Source organism: Sipha flava, unplaced genomic scaffold (genome assembly GCF_003268045.1).
Source record: "Sipha flava isolate LNK unplaced genomic scaffold, YSA_version1 3_pilon_pilon, whole genome shotgun sequence".
NCBI classification, from domain to species: Eukaryota; Metazoa; Arthropoda; class Insecta; order Hemiptera; family Aphididae; genus Sipha; species Sipha flava.
The window spans coordinates 2,801,219-2,822,534 of record NW_020273108.1 but is presented as its reverse complement, the minus strand read 5'-3'; the positions used below and the strand labels follow the sequence as shown (position 1 = coordinate 2,822,534).

The window sequence follows — 21,316 nt, the reverse complement described above, 5'->3', positions numbered from 1 at the left end:
TGTAATACCCATATATAGCCATCATATTAGATATAGATAAATGATTCTCCGGCCGACACATCCAGCTTGGTGAAAACCGGTTGTCTTTAAATAAAATATGCGCACGCAATTCAGCTCTGTCATGAAGAAACCACGCACGCAATTCAGCTATGTCTTGAAAAAACCGCGCACGCAATTCGGTTGTTGTCAAACATTGGTCTTTTTTTCCGCATGTAATTCGAATGCAGCCGTTAAGATTAAAAAAAAAATCACCATCGTCTGTGAAAATCATCAGTTATGCCGATGCGATCAAACGTAAAAATGTTTGTAAAAAAAAAAAAAACAACATAAAACATCTCCCAAGTCTTAATATTAGATACGTGTAGCCACGTAACGTTTTCAAATAATAAAACATAAAACTACTTTTTTTCGATAAGAACAAATATAAACGCTTGCTGAATTTGAACGGTTTTTAACAAGTTTCTTTTTTCTTAACTTTTCCATTAGAAAAACGACTTATTCAGTAGTAGTACCACCCAAGGTATAATTTCCTGTTACACTCAACATACTACGCGCATGGGAGTGTTTACTTTTGGAATATTGATCTTAGGACAACAACGCGGTATACTTATGGAACAAATACATTAAGAACTTCACAAACGATACGTTTTATTTTTTACGTCAAGAATAATGTACAAAAACGAATACGTGTTAAAAATATTTGTTACTATGGTGATGGTCCAAGACAAATAACAATGATAATTGCTCGCTGTGTACGTATAATATTTTTGCGCCGATTAATTGATTTTTTGTATTTTATACAATTGCACTTAAGTTTTAATGCAACCAAGCCTTTTTCTTTCACGGTGAAAAATAGTTTTACGATACATTCAATTCCGTATGAAACAATACAGTACAAACTGACACATCAATTAATACACTACAAATTTAATGCTATTAATCCTGATAGTTGGAACAACCGAGATACTATTTTAAGTCTATGATTTAGTTTAATTAAAAACAATAAACCGTTAATATCAATAACTTATTTACGTCATATATCTGTACTCATCAGCCAAAATAAATCGTATTCAATAATTCTTAGAATTTATACTTGCATTTGTTGAATATGGCCTAAAGAGTTTGCATCCCTTTAAAATACGTCTTGACGGTATAGTTTATTACACTATCATTACCACCGTAGGAACCCTTCATTATTTTTCAGATTTCTACAGACTTACAATATCAAAGTAACAAATTTATCCGTTTATTAGACTTAAAATAATATTTATTTATTTTTATTTTTATTTTTTGGTTGATAGATGTGTTCAGAACGTTTTACAATTCATAAATTTAATTAAGAATATACCTACTATATTACCTTCGTTACAATAAATGCGGCCAAAAGGGATTATCATTATTTTACCAAACAAAAGGAATATTATATTTCTTTAAGTTTATTGTTATTTATTAAAAAAAAAAAAAAAAAAAAAAAGAAGAGCAATGAGAGATATTATATTATAATATATGTATAGATAGTGCAGACTATGTAAAACGGTACACATAATGTTTCATTTGTTCGAAGAAAATTAATGGTACATTATTTTACATTTTAAACATTATCCAATAATGATAATAATTAGTTTCATAATTTAGTTTTTCACTATAATGGGATCTTAAGTCGACCGATTAAAACAAAATAATCGTTGTTTGGTTCAAAACCAATATTAGAGGTTATTTTTGCATACCGGTATTACCGGTTTTTGACGACACTTTGAGGAAACGCATGTTCGATTAAACATATTATCGCCTTGCATGATTTTTATTAGCCGTCGACGTCAATAAATGCGCCCATAACGTTATTTTACTGAATTTCATTACTTTTTTTTTTTTTATTATCACTGTTATTTATTTGTTTTGTTTCACTTTATCCGTTGTGTTGTCGAAATCTCGCAAGCGCATAGAGGATTTTAACGAGGGCCGTTAGCAGCGAAATATATAATTTCGGCCATTTATAATCGTCTTGTTTACCTCCCTAGCGAAATGTTTCGTTTATTCCTCGTTAATGCGCTAACAAGAACAACCACCTCTTGCAATTCTCTTCCGGTCCTTTCGAGAAATGTCCGCTTCAATTATTAAACATCGCCAAAATTCGTCATTACATATGGTATGCCCATTGTCATTATTATAATATCTCAGTGGTTTCGTCTGTATCCGGTTCTGCTGTCCACGTGATCCATATATGTGTCCCGGGAACTCGATACACGTTAACAACCCCTCCCAACACTTCCATAAAAAAAAAAAAAAACAAATGATTAAAACAACTAAATTATATACGTACAATATGGGCAGTTAAAACTTTTAATCATAATAAACAACATGGATACGTATATGTGTATTCCTAATGCTATAATAAAATAAACGACTTTTAAATGGGTTTTTTTTCACGACCAATCATATAGTTCATTCGGAACTTAGAAGTCCTAATTGCATCTGAAAATCGACTGCGGATGTAATCGAATTTCACAAATGAACACATCCATGTCTTATGTGCACTTAATTAGACTGTTCGCTGGTTTTGATTTGATTTGGTATGCAGTGTAGTATGTTTAATATATATATTATTATACATAAAAAAAAAAAAAAACAAATTAAAAACATTAATACTATCACAATTTTTCAAGCTATATTTCTACCGTATAATATTATAGTTTCGATAAAAACCAAATAAATAACGTCAACAACCATCCCGTGTGGGCTAAATCAAATAATCAGTTGAGCTCAAAAAAATAAATTAAATAAAATAATAATTTCTCACGAATATAATGAATCAAAGAGTTATTTCAAGTTGTTTCCTTCAAAGTATTCGTACTGCATACATGGTAATAGAATGCTGTATTTCAATGAAACAAATTTATATGAAAACGTGGTCGTCGAACGACAAGAATAATCAACCTTGTCGCCGTACGTACCTACGTAAGCAAATATCATAAGTAATCATATCCGCGTACACTTTTTGCGTAAAATATTATGATTACTGAAATTCTCGTGAGTATCGAGCGGGGGAAAACAAAAACTAAAATCGATAGGCTTCTGAATCAGATCATACGCGTACAATATCACAATGAACTAAGGAATACCGCAAAAATCAATACATACGTATACTCGTGGCCGTTTCACACCGGTGTGATACCAAGAACAAGAACAAAAAATAATTATTTTTGGTAAGTACGGTATATCGCCATAAATATAGTTGGTTTTTCTTTTTTTGTTATTTCGTTTTCTTGAATGCTCTATTAGACCGCACACAGTTAAGTTAAAATCGTTTTTAATTCCATAATGGTTTTAAATTGCTTGCCACAGGGACTGATTGTACAAGGACGTGAATACAAATGTAGACGGTAATATAAAAGTCGCAACACAGGATAAATACAAACCATCCGTATATATATATTGTCCTTTACAAACGTTTTATAAGGCAGACCATTATCTTTGCATGGTGGAAAATTTCCCCGGCTAGATTTATTTTCTATAATGGATACAACGGAAGTCGAACTTGTGTTTTAGACAATCTAAAATCTATTTCACAACCATAACTTTAAAATTGGTTGTAGTTACTACAATATAGTAGGGCTTACCGTTAATAAATTTAAATGGATTTGTTATGATAGCTTGATACTAGTCCACTCCAACTTTAGCTCATGGTAACATTCTAATACTTCTGACCACTTAATCTGCATAGATTAAAACTATTTTAAATTATAACACTATGATACATTCGAGTAATATATTGTTTTCATAACCGAATTGTATAATGTTATTATTAATTCGACTTGTATTTAATTTTAATTTTTTTATACACAGGTACTCAAGTGTATTATACACTAAATTATTTATCTAGTTATAAAGTATATTTTGTATTACATTTACTATTAACTGGATATTAAAATATATGCCTTAGTATTTGTGTTTTTAAATTTAATATAACTGATAAATAATTCTACGAGGAGATTATTATTATTTCCATTTTTTATGCACTTTATTAGAATAAGTCAAACTTTTTTAGCGTGCACTATCAGGACCGTAAATTTTATTCCGTATATTAAATACTTAGCATAAATTTATATTTTAATCATGTTTTATATTTTTTTAATGTTGTTTCGGTTTTTGCGCATTCGTTTTCTTGAAAATAAATTGTTGTACAGGTTAACCTGATAATTTAAAATGTACATTTTATTCATTTTAAGAAAACCATCATTTTGATTGTTTTACAAAATGTACTTATTTTTGGTTGAAAAAAATTTTTTTATTTATTTACTTAAATTTGTTTAAAAATACTAAACGAAAAATGCACAGTCAAATATGAAGGTATGTGAAATAATGTATCTCATGTGAATTGAAAAGAACAATTTAAAATGCAAACGGTTACAATATTACATATGATCGCGGGTTATGGTTAACTCGAGAAACGAACGTTTTAGATAAAACATTTATAAACATAAAAATAAATTACCAGTAAATAAATATACATTCTATCTCAACATTCGTGTAATAGGTATACAATATACTCATCAGGTTCGTAAAAATGTACTAAGAGTTTTTTACAAAGCAACATTTAAAATAGAAAAATTTGAACACACTTTGTATAGTTACATGTAGTCTAACCTAACTGCTATACTACTATGTATTTTGTGCAGTCTGTACCTTGAAAATATGATTTTCCATTATTTGATAATTTTACTAAGCTAGGGACAAACTTATAAAGCGAGTGAAATTGACGACATTTTAGAGAAATGTAAGCATAGCAATACATTTTGATCATTGTGTTGGGATTTAAGAATTTATAAAATCTTAAGCAATTTAAAATTTATAATTAAACTATAAAATATTTTTTTTCCTTATAGATAAGTTTATTTGATACGAATTTTAAATGTACGTTTTTTTTTTTAAATAAAAATTAGAATGTTAGTGAGAACTTTATATGCTATAATATATTTGAAGAATATTTTTAAAAGTTTAAACGTTCAATTTGAGATCATTTTTTATACATTTATATTAATAATTAATTTTACATAATCTTTTAAAACTATCTTGAAATTTAAATACACTATTATTTATATAGTTTTCTATATATATATATATATATATATATATATATATATATATATATATATATTATAAAAGTAGAAAACATGAGTGGAAACATAATTTTCTTTAAGAGTTTATAATATTTATATACATCCGATACGAATATACTGATAAACTGATCATTGCTAAAAAATGTATTTCTTAACTTCTAACTTTTCTACGTCGTACGGAAATCATGCTGATATCAAGTTTATAAAGTAATACTCGTATATTCTGAATCTTAGATGGAAAACTAAAAGTAAAATATAAATCGGTTGATGTAATGAAAAAATTCCATCCTAATACTAAAAACAATATTTGTAGACTGGGGGTTATCATCTAGGGCTAGTCCACCTGGTGCAATTTTATTCTAAGGTTTAACCATGCGTCCATTATCCAGTTACGTTTAAGGTTACCGATCGGTGGTCGTATTAACGAGTTTGCTATCACGGGTCAGATTATTAATACCCTGCCGCTGATTGTTATGGATTTAAATAACAAATACGCGGTAAACCATTTGGTGAATGAAGTCGTGTAACACAACTTTTAATTTTTATTAAACTGCACCAGTGCGAAACAACGACAAATGTGAAATAATAATAACTGATAACAAGAAAATAATTACAAATAAAATGGTATCTGTGACTGTTGGAATAAAATAAAATTATGTGTATAAGTCTATCATTGGATATTAATTTATTGTTACAATTCCTAAGTACTTATTATAGTACATTTTGTATTCTTATTATTTTGTGTTGCTCAGAAAATTACTGTGGCAATATCCTTTTTTGAACTTTTTTTAATCTCGATTTAGAGTCAACTTTTCTTTTTTATTCAGTATTCTATCAAATATTTAATAATGATCAAATAAATCGTAGAAAAATATATGGTAGTATATATTCTGTGGTATTTTATTTTTATTTTTTTACAGTTCTATATATAAATTAGATATTCCGCTTTCTTTTGATTGAAGCCTATATGCATAACTTGTCATAATCCTTATTTTACTATGTACAAAAAAAAAAGAAAAGATTAATATGTTCCTTTTTTATTTTATTGATGCTTAAATTGAAAATGTCAAATTGAAATGTCTAAAGGCAATAGCTCTAATGAGAAATAAAGAAAAAAATTGAAGTATAACCCATTATTTTTATGAATTTTACATGTATTGATTTTAATTTTATTGGTATTATTATTATTTTTTTTTAATCAAAAATTGTTGCTTTTGTTACAATGCAAGTACTTACTTACTATTATGTTTTACGCATTGCAATTTTAATATTCATTGTATAGCACACTCAAGGTGAATTTACTATTCAATATAACACACCTAATATAATATACATTATTGCTTATAAATGTATCATATAAATGAAAGCAACTCGATAAGAGCTAACGGAGCGTCTCACAACAATGCAAGCACCTTATATTATAATTGGCTATGATGCATTATATTTATTATGATATACAGAAAAAATTATGTCCTAAATGGTATTTTGAAGTCCTACAATATCACGGACTATTGAACAAAAAAGAAAAAAAAACAACAAAACCAACGATTCCGCTGGACGAATTTCGAATAACGTTTCATCAAAGTCGTACAGAAAAACTTTCGGTTACGAACCAGAAGAAAAAAAAAAATCAATATTAAAAATATAAATGATAATTTTAGCATTGCAGATCATGACGTAATTCAAATTAGATTTTCTAGATTTTCTTCAAAAACGGCACGTGGTCCGTCTAAATGTAATCGTGTTTTCGTGTGTTGCGGGCCTATTGCTATGTTATCCAAATGCCTATTGATCTTTATTGGTAGGAGAGTATTAGGAACGCTCCGAAAATTCCAAATGAGTTGGGCAACGCGATTATCCGGAAATCGATTCGCGTGAACCATAACATGTCTTTTTAGAGATTTTATCATAAAATAATATAGAGAAATCGGATAATCTGAAGACGGTGATCAGTAAAAATATGGACGACCGCGTATCGGAGAAAAACAAAAAAGTAGAATTCCGCTAACAAAACATTTCTAATGGTAAAATATCTAGGCTGAGTAAAAGGTAAACGAGAACGAAACAATTTTATATTCGTGTATGTCCAGTATTATTGTGCTCACGTTAATAATATAACATTTTTGATCTTTTGACAGTAATCTCAGGTTGTTGGTGAATTTATGAACGGCTTATCCAGGCACCGGTACACAGACAGATAAAAAATACTTAGAAAAAAATAAAATATGAAAATTTGTTTTGCAACAAACCCTATTCAATATTTGTCAGTTTTATAACTCGACTCCTGTGGGTATTTCATTTGCGTTAGATATGAATAATAATACTCAGGTATACGATGAAAAATATAACTCTATACTTTGATGTTCGGTAACAAGCAGTAATCTAAATTGTATAATACATATTGTATAATATTGTATAATACAGGCGTATTATACGTCAAGTATAAAAAAGTAAAATACAATAAATGGTAGATAACAGTGATAAGTAATAATAGTAATAAAACAACGGAGCTCGGCCACACAAGAAAAATAGTTATTGGTAGGTTGTTGCCGGTTGGTATCGATCATAGAAAAGAGATCATAGAGAATACGCTCATTGTCCATTATAAAGAAATATTCTAGCCATAAACGATAGACCTATTAAATTAAGTTCCATGATTCTAGTCGAAATATTTGTAAATCGTAGTGATACATGTGATAAGTGCCAAGTTATAAACTTGAGTAATAAGTCATAATTTTAGACAGTAGACCATAGTATAATATTATACTAAATTATATTAATTCTATTTAATTACCTACAGGCAACAAGTTACAATTAATTGAAATTTCTAAACGTTAGTTACTGTTTCTTTTTATTATGGGTTGACCTAATAATTTCTAATATTTCTATTGATCATACATTCTTATTACACTTCGGCAGTTATATATTTAACAATTATGTAAACACCATAACATTTTTGTATAATACTGTATTATACACGTGTAATACATGTATAATAAACGTATTACACAATTAAAAAATGAAATACGGTATTTTTACATCACTGGTAACGAGTACCAAGACGGAAAAAAAAGTTCAGCGAATATTGCGCATATAGGTTACTATCACGCAGTTGTTTCCGAAATAAAACACGATGAAGAAAAATATTAATCTGTTTCGGCGACAAACAGGGATGAGGTTTTTTCTTTCTGTAACTAGTCTATATAAAATATAAGTACAAGATTTTTGTTCAAAATTAATGGAGATGAGTTAACTCCATATTTACATTAGTAAAAAAAAAAAAATGTTTCGTTTGATGTAATCGATGTTTACGAAAATTATGACGCATTTCTTTATAATGCATATTAAGTGCACCCATACTCATCGTCAAGTCATTTTAAGTCATTTTATGTAAATTTTATAATTAAGAAATCACAATATTTTGATCAGCTAGACGTTGCATGCAAAATCATTTGATTCCATCATTTATTCAGTATGATTGATAACTATTGAAATATAGTTGTACGTGGGGGTGATTTGAAATTTAAATGAGTTTGAGATATCTTGCAATAGGTAGATGAAACTTCGGAGATGATGTTTTCGTTAGACACGTCATTTGAATCGTAAATTGTGTTTTTGTTTAAATAAACGACGTGAAAGCACCAAATTGGATGGTATGCAATTTCAGCGATGAGTTAAACTTTGATGTTGGCTGGCACAATTTGATTAATAATTATTATCTACTAATAAATATTTGTCTGGTTTTTAAAATAATATAACATATAATATGTAGGCTAACTGAAATGTACTATTTCACTGGCAAATATAGGACCTTAAAATATATTTTTTCTTTATAAATAAATCCAGAAAAAAAAACCCCGTAATTTAATAGTCCAGAGCGATAATATCTAAACGAGTTCGTAAAATATTTTTATAGCACTGCAAGACACCTCAATAAATGGAAAAACAAATTATGTAATCTTTCATTATTAGAATAAATTATTTTTTATTCCATAAAATAAATGATTATAACTCTCAGTTCATATCAAAACGTCGATTAGCTATTATTAAAATAATATTAAAACTAAGTTGGTCGTATTTATTTATTTCTGCATTTCTGTATTTATTTATGCACTATCCGCATGCTTTGATGTGATTCTGAAAATCAAAAAAAATCAGACACCTTTTGATGAAAAAAAAAAAAACAATTTTTTCACAATGAAGGTCAATCTTTAAGGAAGTAATATCTCATTCAATGTTTGTTGTCATTTTTTATGTCCAATAGTTTTTTTTATTTTCATATATTTTTTTTGATTAATAAAAAACTATTTGTTATATTTAATGTTATAAAATAGGCACCATTGTCGATGTTTGTGAATAAGACTTTGAGGTAATCAATAGTTTATATTAAGGTTAATTAAAGTCTACAAATATTTTATTATAACCATTGTCGATATTAGTCATCCATTATGATTTTATTTTCCGTTTATTTTATGACATTTTGTTATAGATTTGAATAATAGTTAAAATAAAAATAATATGTATTCGTATACAACTGAGTTAAATTAATACATTGAAAATTATAATAGTTTCTTTTTATTTTTTTAACGATTTTTATATGATTTTAATTTGTTCAAAGGTATTATACTGTTATAGGTTATATGTAACATTACCACGTATTATATAGTACTGAAATCTTTTAAAAATACAAAATTTAATAGATGAATTTTTAAATGTACTTATATCAAATTTTAATGATATTATAGATATGTTTAATTGAACCTAATTTATTTCTAAGATTATTAATAAATATTATAAATGTTAAAGTTATTTCATCAGAATTACTTAAATGGATTTTATTAAAAACTAATTTGTCATACTTTGTAGCTTAAAATATTTAAATATTTTTCTGTATCGTAAAAGAACGTATGAAAAATAACTTCTTTACATAGTATCATCTGTGCTGATTTTTCAACTGATTGAAAATAATGTTTATATCTGTATTAATTATTTACACAACATCAACAATATTTACCATTTACTTGATTTTAGTAAGAGAAAAATGAATATGTTTCATTGTAAGACCAACTAATTCAGCATTTTTTTCAGAATATTATTTGTAGTAATATTTAGATGAAAAAAAAAAAAAAAAATCATCATAAGAAAGAATACGATTGGTATAAAATAAAACATTATTCAATATTTAATACGAAATCTAGTTTAATTTATTGTCAATAGCTGTCGAAAAAACATGGTTTTTTATAATATTTACAAGCTTAGTTAATTTCTTAATGGAGTTTATTCTTATAATAAACTAATCGATTTAAACATGTTAATAGTATATAATAATAACATATAGAATAACTCAAATTGCGTTTTATCGAGTTTTGAATGAATAACTGTAGGTATTTAATTTTGAACAATTTTAAAAATTACATTAGTTGTTGCAAGTTAGTTTTAGTTATAAGTGTGTTTTATTTTGGTAAATTAAAAAGAAATATAGTAGTTTAAATTTACAAAACTATTAATACAACATATATTTAATCATTATTTTTTAATTAAATTTGATGCAAAAAACGAACAATGTTTTTACACAAAATGTCTAAGAAGTCATTAAACGAAAAAAGAAAAAAAAAATCATATTTTACTTACGTATATTAATAATTTTATAGTATGCGTTTGGACACCGTTGCGTCCACAAGTTTATTATACGTGAACCGATAGCTCTCGATAGAAGTATCGTAGTGATTACACCAAGCCGTTGGTAATGTATTTATGTATGTATTATTATTATTATTATTATCTAATCATATGACAAAAAGGACAAAAAGTACAATAACACTCACTCGAATAGATATAAACCGCCGTACACGGGCGATAGTGCGTTTAATATTTATACGTAAAATATTACGTACATTAACCGACTTTTAAGTTATTGTCATGGTTGACAACCGAGCCCGTGAGTGAGAGTCTTCGTTTTGTATTTTTTTGTGCGTATATTTTAAAACTATTATAAATTGTTCTTTTTTTTTTTTTGTATTTTGTTAAAATTCATAATTTATAATAAAATAATTAGCCAATTTTTTAAACCTGTTCCTAAATAAACTAAAACAGTAAATGATAATGATAATATAGTAGATCAACCACCAAAAAAAATTGTAAAACTAAACGACAATTCAATTTTTAACGATTCATTTAATGCAAAAGTTCTCGATATTAATTTAAATTTTGGTAAAAAACCTAGACAGCCAATCATTAATTTTTCCCGACGAAAAATTGATAAGAAACAACGTAGTTTTCAAAGTTCTTGGTATAAAATATACCCTTGAATTGAATATTCAGTTCAATTAGATCCAATTTTTTGTTTCTATTGTCGTCATTTTGCAAACATTTTGTCATATTTTTGGAATATTAATAGTACATTAACCGATTATGTTATAACTTCAACGGCTGGTTTTAAAAGTACTGATATTACGATTCTAAATATGCGAGTTATATATTTTACAGTAGTAGATAATATATTAAGTGAAATGAACAAAAGATTTAATGACAATTCCGATTTTTTAACTGCAATCAGTATTAAATCCGTCATTAAACAATTTTTTAAATAATAATTTTGTTTTAAAATTTACTTTAGTCTAAAGATACAACTCTTACGGAGCATACCTGGAAAAAATCAATTCAAATGACTCAAATCTTTGGTTAGCTACAAAAATAATACTTAAGCAGCGCAAGGTAATATCCTCATTAAAAAACGGAATAGCTAAATATGACACAAATGCAAAAAAGTCCGAAGTCGACTACTTTGAATCATGCTTCACCATGGAAGATGACACTCATCATCAAAATGAACACTCAGAACAAATGTCGAACATAACTAATAACGAGCATAACACCATTATCACGCCAACATCCCCCAAGGAAATACAATTAATCATATCAAAATTAACAAGCAAGAAAAGTTCCGGCCATGACTTAATAACAAACAAAATTTTAAAAAACCTTACATCAAAAGCATTAACATATCTAGCCTCTCTATTTAACTCAACCACGCGTATAGGTACCTCTTCTCCTTACATTGAAACATGCTATAATAGTCCTAATTCATAAACCTGGAAAACAAGCAAACTCTCCCACAAGTTATAGACCAATCAGCCTATTACCAACTATATCTAAACTATATGAAAGGATTTTACTGAATAGAATAAAACCATTCTTACACATAATTCCAAAATACCAATTAGGCTTCCAAACACAGCACTCCACATGCCATCAGATCCAGCGTATATCAGAAATAATTGTACACGGTTTCGAAAACAAACAATATACTACAGCAGTCTTACTCGATTTAACACAAGCCTTTGATAAAGTCTGGTATTGCAGGCTTGAAATAAAACCGAAAGCACTTAAGCTTTCTATGTACCTGTTAAAAACCATCACATAATTTATAACAGACAGAACATTGCAAGTGAAAATAGACACAGACTTATCTATATAACACAAAATTAAATCTGGAGTCCCACAAGAAACAGTATTGGGGCAAACTCTTTTTAACATTTACTGTCTGACATCCTCAATCCTTCTAACTCTCAACTGGCAATGTTTGCGGACGACACAACAATCCTCACACAAGATAGCGTATTAGACTTATCAATCGAAAAACTATAATCTTCATTAAACGAAATTACCTCCCGGTTCAAAAAAATGGAAGCTGAAACTAAATCCGACTAAAAGTGTGGCTAAAATATTCACCTTAAAAATATATAATTATCAAAGAAATATTTATATAAACAACCAAATCATACAATGGAATAGAAAAGATGACTCAGTCAAATACCATGGTGTTTTTCTCGATGAAAAACTGATATGGAATATTCACATAAACAAAAAACTCATTAAGGGATATACCAGGATAAGAATTCTCTACCCCTTAGTGAATTACAAATCAACTCTCCAAATTAAATCATCTTTCCTTCTCTACACCACAATAATCAGACCACTGATAACTTATGACTGTCCTGTATGGGCTACTGCCTCTATAATTAAAATAAATAAAATCCAAATCCTACAAAATAAATTCTTAAGGATATGTCTCAAAGCATCGTGGTTTAAGAAATCGTCAGATCCATAATGACATGGGAATACCCCTGATAAATACATGGATTAAAATCAATTTAAAATCTTTCACGCCAAACTAAAAACTTGGACAGTGCTTGTCATTACAATATAGAAAGAAAAACATTCAATTGACGCCCGTGGCCTCAAATTCCTCAGGACATTTTCTTAACAGACATAGAAGACTCATCATCAAAAAATGAAGATCATTATTAATAATAATAATAATAATTTAATTATTATTATTAATATACTAGACCTTATAATTATTATTATATTCATATATGTTATCACATTATTATGTCACATTATCATATCATCCTCACAATAAATAATTATGTCATCAAAAAATTTATCACTTATTTAAATTTATAACAAACAAAATTGTAAAAATTAAAAAGTTGTAATAGTACTATATGTGCTGAAGTATTTTATAATTAAAATGTGAAAAAAAAAATTGTATAAAGTAACATAATTTATTCATGCATATTGTTTTACTGTTGATGGAATTCAAAGCCTTCCAAGTTTTAAGAAACAAAACTAAGCGGGTAGTCTCGTGGATAATTTTAGACCACTGTGAGAGCTGGATAATTTATTTTATTTCTTCTTAATCTTGCAGTATTTTAGTAATGAACACTATTATTCCAAACACTATTTAAATTTCTCAATATTAAGAATATATTCCCTGATCTTATTTATTTTTTTAACATGCTTTAATTTTACTCTATTTCAAATTCGATACGGAAAATCATGATATTTTGAGTTAATATCTGATTCGACTTCAAAACATTAAAATAAACCAGATTTTTTTGCTGGTTTTCGTACATCAAATTTAAGAACTCAAATCTTGATAATCCAGCAAAATATTTTATCATAACCTAAAAATGTATCTAAATTCTCAAAATTCTATAAGCTAAACTCTGATTATTAATTTAAATACTAAATATGTATTGATTATAGAGTATTTACGTTACTGTTATTTTTTCATTATAACTCATTATTTCATTAATTAATACAGGTATATTATTGTGAAGAACCAAGCATTGAAATTTACTACATGTATTTAATTATACTGCACCAAGACGTTAATTTTTATTGGTTTGGTATGACAATATAATATGATTAAAAACCTATATTTTTCTTGGCTTCAGTAAAGTAGGTTTTATTAAATATATTTTGGCCATAAACTAAAACCCTTAAGCTCGAATTTTGTTAAATACAAAGTAGAAAAATTATAACAATGCATTATAAAATGACTTACAATATTAAACGATAAATCATATCGGATAAAAGTTTTTGTTCTACATATAATGAAGTATCAATATTGGCATATTTATTTATAAAGGACATAATTTGCAAAACGCTGATCAACTAATAATGTACAATGTATTTGCAAGTTTCACATGGTCTACTTAATGATACATAATCACTACTTAGTATTCGTGTATAATCATAAAATGACCAGTAGAAAATGTAAACATTTTCCTATCTCATTCTTATCATGCCTTAGATGTTTTATTTATATATATATATATATATATATATATATATATAAAACGAACGGACGGAAATGCACTCTGAATACTCTACAAGTATTTAAATATATGTGTTTTTCTCATTATAATTGCCAAATTCCGTTGTGAGAGAGTATTCGTATAATATTTCTAAGGTAAGTTATTCGTTAAGACAATTTACATTATTTCTTAAAGTATGACAATTTATTTATGAGCTCAAACACAAATATAGAATAATACACTGAGTATAAAATAAAAATACGCTGCGAGTAGATATTTTAAACAATATTACAAGATTATGATAAATACATTTATTGTATTATACGATATCTAGTAAATACTGATAAAAATGTTTAAAAATATATGATTATATAAATGTGTGTCAATAGTTTATGTTATCTATTTTTATTTTTTGTTATAATCCCAATTTTTAGACAATATATAATTTATTATAAGTATATATATACATTTTTATTAAAAATTAGTTTTCCGATACATTTTTTAGATAATATTACCATCAAATGTTTGAAATTTTAGTGACGAACATTTTTATTTCAAGTTTCAAACGTTACAAAGTCCTATTATTTTTAGTTTATATATAGAATACATCTAAAATATCATAAACTGACCAACAATTTAGTTTTTGAATTACTTTTCAATGAATTATTCAATGCCTGCTTTTATTTTCTTTTATTTATTTTTTCTTGACGGTCGTTGTTTTAAAAAGGATATGATTAACTATAAATTGTTATTTTAAGACTTTTGTTAGATGTAGACTATATAAACATCATAGATATTATATGGAGCAAAAATAATTTTTTTAAAATTTAAAAATAAAAAGATGTAAAGGAAATTACTAGAATCATACTGGTTATGTTATAGGTATATAGCTATGTTCGAGTATCTGATGTGTGCACTAATTTTATTTATTCGTATCAATGTAAAATATGGTTTTGTGATATATAACGATGTAGTTGTTATAATTATAAAAAATAAATATCCTAATTTTATGACTTCCAACTCCAATATAATTACAAAAGAAATTGTTCAAGAAGAATTGTTAATTCTTATAGCTTTAGGTTTTATACGTTTAGCCATTGAGAAAGTCCAAAAATTGTCAATATCGAACAAGTGTTATATTTCCCATGTAAAACCATACGTTTTATGGTCGTTTTCGTGCATTTGAAAATTTTGTTTTTAAAATAATAAAAATAAAAAAATCAATACTATTCCTCGCTTCGTCGATTCACCGGGAATTTAAAAAAATATATTTACCCCAATAAAATTTGTTCAATGTTGGAATTTAAGATCGAACGAAATAATAGTTTTCATCGGATATATTAAATTGCGCGTGTAAATACTGAATTTTAATAATTTATATCGTGTTTCTCAAAAACACAATTAAATATAAAAATTAAACAACCATGCAGCGTGGCGAATAGCTAAATAAATTTTAATAACCATAAAATTTCAATTAACATTTTTAGTTCTAACAAAATTTAAAAATTATCAACATTTCACATAGTAGTTTTTTTATTTTTTTTTTATCATCCTCCTACATAATATCTCTGAAAAAAAATTAATTATGAAGTAGAAACAGACAAAATTTTCATATGGAATATTTCAAAGCTACTCAAAAATGTTAAATAAAACAAGTGTATCAGTGCACTGCAGTATCGGTTACTTAACATGAGATATTATATGTGTAAAAAGACACGTCGTCCGATTTTGCGTTCACCGAACGAATGTAATGATTAGCAATTTATAACTCAGTAACTCGACACTGTAAGTTTTTGACAAGATTGTACACATGTATAAGGTATACGAGTTTTATGCTTCTTTGCACTTTTACTGACACGTATTATAAATGATAAAACTTTTAACAGATATTAATATTAATCCAACTTTAAGTTACATGTTATAAAGTTTATGTGACTAGTGTAATGAATACGTTATAATTACAACTAACCTCATCATATATGTAGGTAACTAAAAAGTAAAAGTATTTATTTTACATAATAATACGATCATGTGTGAGCATTTATTTATTAAATAATTTGCTTAAGCGAGAGATTTTAAGACTATTACAATGTATGAAAATCTCATGAAAAACGCACAAGTCATCACGGTCATTAAAATTATAGTTATCCGTGATGAACCATATTCATAAAAAATATTTTATAGGTTCTTTATTAATTATAAGTATAATTAATTTATGCGTGCTCATTTGAGCACTAAATTTAAATGTTTAGTTCTAAAAAAAAATGTCTATATAGAAATGATTCTTATATTTTGTCTTTTTATTCAATCAATTCCATCTACACTATATCAAACAACAGTCATTGAAAATACAATATTTATGTGAATTCATTGAACTAAACAAGATTATAGATTAATTATTTTATTATTAAGTTGTAAATAGTTTACGATTTTCGTTATACGGTGCGTGTAAAATAAAAATAATACTTCTTATTTTTTTGATTTATATTCATAATGACTTTTCGTCTTTGTTTAGAGTTAAGGAGAAAGTCAGGAATATAAAAATAATAATAACAATAATGATATTACCTCCGGATACCATGCATGTCATTTTCACTCGGTCGCCTTCGTAAAACGGTCCTGTGTGATCTATCTCTTCGTTGTACTCGCTCAAGATAACTGGTTTTTGCGGTGGAACTGTAAAATAATAATAAAAAAATAAAAACCGTAAAAATACGTTGATTTCATGTATACTAATATATGTAATAATATGTTATCAATGATTTCGGAAATAGTTATTAATGAATGGCCTATATGTGGCGTATGGTGCGAGTGTATTGAATACTGTGTTTTATATTTGTATCGATACATTTTTTCATTCTCAAACAGAGACATAACTGCTAATCGCATGCATCGTTGTCATAACACAACTACTCCGATTAACATTTATGAACATCATATCGAATAATGATACCGTGTACAATAGCGCATCGTGGTTATCAGTCGTGGATGGAAAACAACGTAATAATTATCATTTCGATGTAATGAGTGTGTCCAACGTACACATAATAGTGCGTGTGGTAAATGTCAACAGCCGCTAATGAATTCGATTGATTTTCCATTGATATACTAACATAACTATCTGACCATGATGGTGTACCGATCTGCATTATCTCACTCCATCGATGGTCTACACGATAATCAAAACGTGTTGGCGTTGACTTTATAACATAAAAATATGCGTTATCCTAAAAGTTGGAAGCACCCAGCGCGGGCGCATAAGCTAGACGTCGCCATAAACATTTGCCTTCATCACGATAAACAAAGATTTGTAGTAACGGAAGCAATAGAAAAATAAACTATAGTTATCCATTGTTCAGGAACTCTTTTTTTATCAAGCTAATTACGCAAACGATTCCTTTGACGTCTAATGGACGCGTTTACGTTGCCGCTACCGATTTTTAACGACAGATTACCGAATTCGAATAATATCATCAAAATCAACGGTAAATACAATTATCAGAGATACGTTAGGCCGTGGAACACATTTCAGGTGTTTAGAAGTGTGAGATATAGCCGGGAGTGAGACCTCAAGACTGTGATGAAGTTTACAATCATGTATATTGGAAATTTAAAAAAAAAAAAAAATGCTGTAGAATCGACCGTTTGAAAGTTTAAATGTATTTAGAATATGGCGATGATGCCAAAAACCAAAAAAATACCAACTACTTGGCGACAGTTAAAATAATTGCAAACAAATACTTTAATTGAAAACAAATACGCGAACGAAATTAGCGTTTGTCGTAACGAGCACATTTCGTAAGATGCAGTACTGACATTATATTAATTATGTGAACATTTTGCTTATGAAGAAAAAAAAATGCGTACATAACATCGACGCGTACACGAAGAACTGTTGCGCAAAAACTTGAAGCTAAATGTGTAATGAAATATAAAATGCAATATCGACATAGGAATCTGCGAGCGTTACATTACACCGACCACGATGGCTGTGTAGAGTAACCCATGATTTACATATTACAATGCGTAAGACGGTTTCAAGACCACGTTTTGTTCGTCAGTACATTATTATGCTTTTGCGTATATGTATATACCAGTGGAAACTTAATAACTCGAACCTCTATAAGCCGAATTTTTGATAACTCGAAGGAATACCTTACAATATATGATATGTGTGATAAATGTTCTCGATAATTCGAATTTCGCGGACTCAAATTTCTCTATAAATCGAAGTAATTATAGTTTTTATAACTCGAATTTATATAATAATATATAACACGTACACAATTCGATAACTCGAAAGTCAATTAACCAAGTGTATTATTACAAATAACGGTAATCGTAATTGAAAACCAATTAATATTATCAATCTAATCTTTACCTAATACTTAAAAGATACTGTTATAAATTCAACGATATAATATGGCTTTGCCTAAAACTACTTTTGCCCAGGTATTAGATAGTTTACAGGTGATACGTATGTACATTTAAGAACAACGGGAAATTGAAGACGAGATTTTTTACGAGCTAAATGTTATTGAAAACTTTACAAATAGGTCAAACAATAACCATTAAAAATGTCAAATTTATTTAAAAAATAGTTCAATTTTATTCATTACATTGTATTTTCTTTATTACATATAATTTATACGTATATGTATTTATTACTTTATAGTATTTTAAAATTTTAATACAATATATATACTTATATACGTTCTGTATTTATTAGTAAATATATAAATAAAATAAATTATAAAATTAAGTCTTAGTGTTATTAAATAAAATATAACCGAAATATTTTTTTTTGCCCCCTACCGATACGAGTTATCGATGTGCCACTGTATATATGTATATATATGTACCATGTGTCCACCAATTTAGGGAATACTGGATTTCTCGGTGGATTCAAACTAATGTAAATCAAAACTTGAAGTTCCACATTTTCATTATTATTATTTTTTATTCTAGGTTGCTTACATACAATTTTAACAGAATATGATCCATGATTAATCAATAATTTTTGTATTTTAATAAAAAGCGTGTGTGGTGGATGGTACCGAACTAGGTATTTTTCGGCATACATTTCCGCTGGACGACGAGAATTTCTATTGCACTTACCATAAATTAAAAACGTTTGTACATTTTCTTGGCTTTTAGTTAATTGTTAGTATGTTGTTAGTAATACTAACTAAGTATAGCTAAATTAGTATGCGTATATTGTTTATAATAGGTAGCAAAAAAATAAGATAAAAATATATAAAAGTATTTATAAAGGAACCAATAATATATAGTTATAAATGGTTTTATACAAAATGTATAAATGATATAGGTAATAAGTGTTCTGTCGGTTATCTCTGTGTGAACTGATAATCTATTGGCTGTATTATACTATAGTTTATTGTCAATGTTTTACGTAGAAAAATTGCAAAATTATGATGTAAATGTTTTGTGGCTAAGGGTTCACTCCAACCACGAAAAAAAATCAGGGTTAGCAGTTGATACTACCCTTGAAGTCTTGAAGTGTGCGCCACAGCACGGCAACGCGATACTAGTGGCGACAAGTGACGATCGGCACGGAGGCGGTTCGAAAATTCGCAGACCGTATAGCACTTCCCACGTACTGCGACTCACAAGACACCGCAGTCGACCATTGAAATATCACGTCGAGCGGTTGAATCGCACGCCCCCGTCACCCCAAAGAAAATTGATTTTGTATTTTTTTGTGCCCAATCCGTTTTACCGTAAAAAATAACATCGCTCACGTGCCCGTTCCATATTATGCGCGATTTAACGGCTATTGCGTATCACACTTACCTGCTCACGTCCTGACGTGCACGCGTTGTTGGATCGAATCGCTCGACGACACGGATGCCGTGCGAGCGCAACCGCCATGGGACGTCGGTAACGAATCGCCCGCGGTACGTCGGATTTTCCGATGGGTATATTTTATTCGTACGGGGCGAAAAAAAGAAAACGATTCGCCCGTTTCAAATTCGATTTTTATCGGTAAATAATTTACGCCCGAAGATAAAGAAAAGGAAGGAAAAAAATGAAGTCGAAAACGAAAATGAGATGATATATCGGTTTTAATATTATTATTATTTCTATGAGCCAAAACTTTACATTTTTTTCCGGTAGGAAGGTTCGGTTTGACCATTGTTTTTTTTTTAATTTTTTCAACTTTTTTTATTTTTTTTTCGTCCAGAGGAACACACATCAAAAGTTACATGCGCATTATACATATTATATGCATTCAATAATTTCCGCTTCTCCGGAATTCGCATTATTCGATTTCAGATGAAAAAAATTGCATCACTTTCCGGTCCATTTCGTTCATTTTTTCTAGTTAAATATTGATAGACTGAAATTCATATAAGTACATATATTTATATATATCCTTTTCAACCTTTGATAATGACTACAGCGATACAAATACATCGTGCAAAATACATTTTTATTCTGTTCATGTATTAATATTTTGATACGTTATGAAGAAGTTTATCATGTATATTAATGATTGCAGTGTTTGATATTTAATTTATATTATTTATGAAAATTATTATTTATGAAAACAAATATAATTATACCTCT

At 27.9% G+C, this 21,316-nt stretch overlaps 1 protein-coding gene across 1 annotated transcript in view; it reads right to left on the bottom strand.

Annotated features, from left to right (window-relative positions):
- Window positions 1-21,316, bottom strand: part of LOC112688641 (nephrin-like) — a 576,118-nt gene that overhangs the window by 62,826 nt on the left and 491,976 nt on the right. The window contains exon 4 of the mRNA XM_025561937.1: window positions 17,294-17,401. Within this exon, the coding sequence (XP_025417722.1) occupies window positions 17,294-17,401 (108 nt within the window). The remainder of the gene's footprint in view (window positions 1-17,293; window positions 17,402-21,316) is intronic.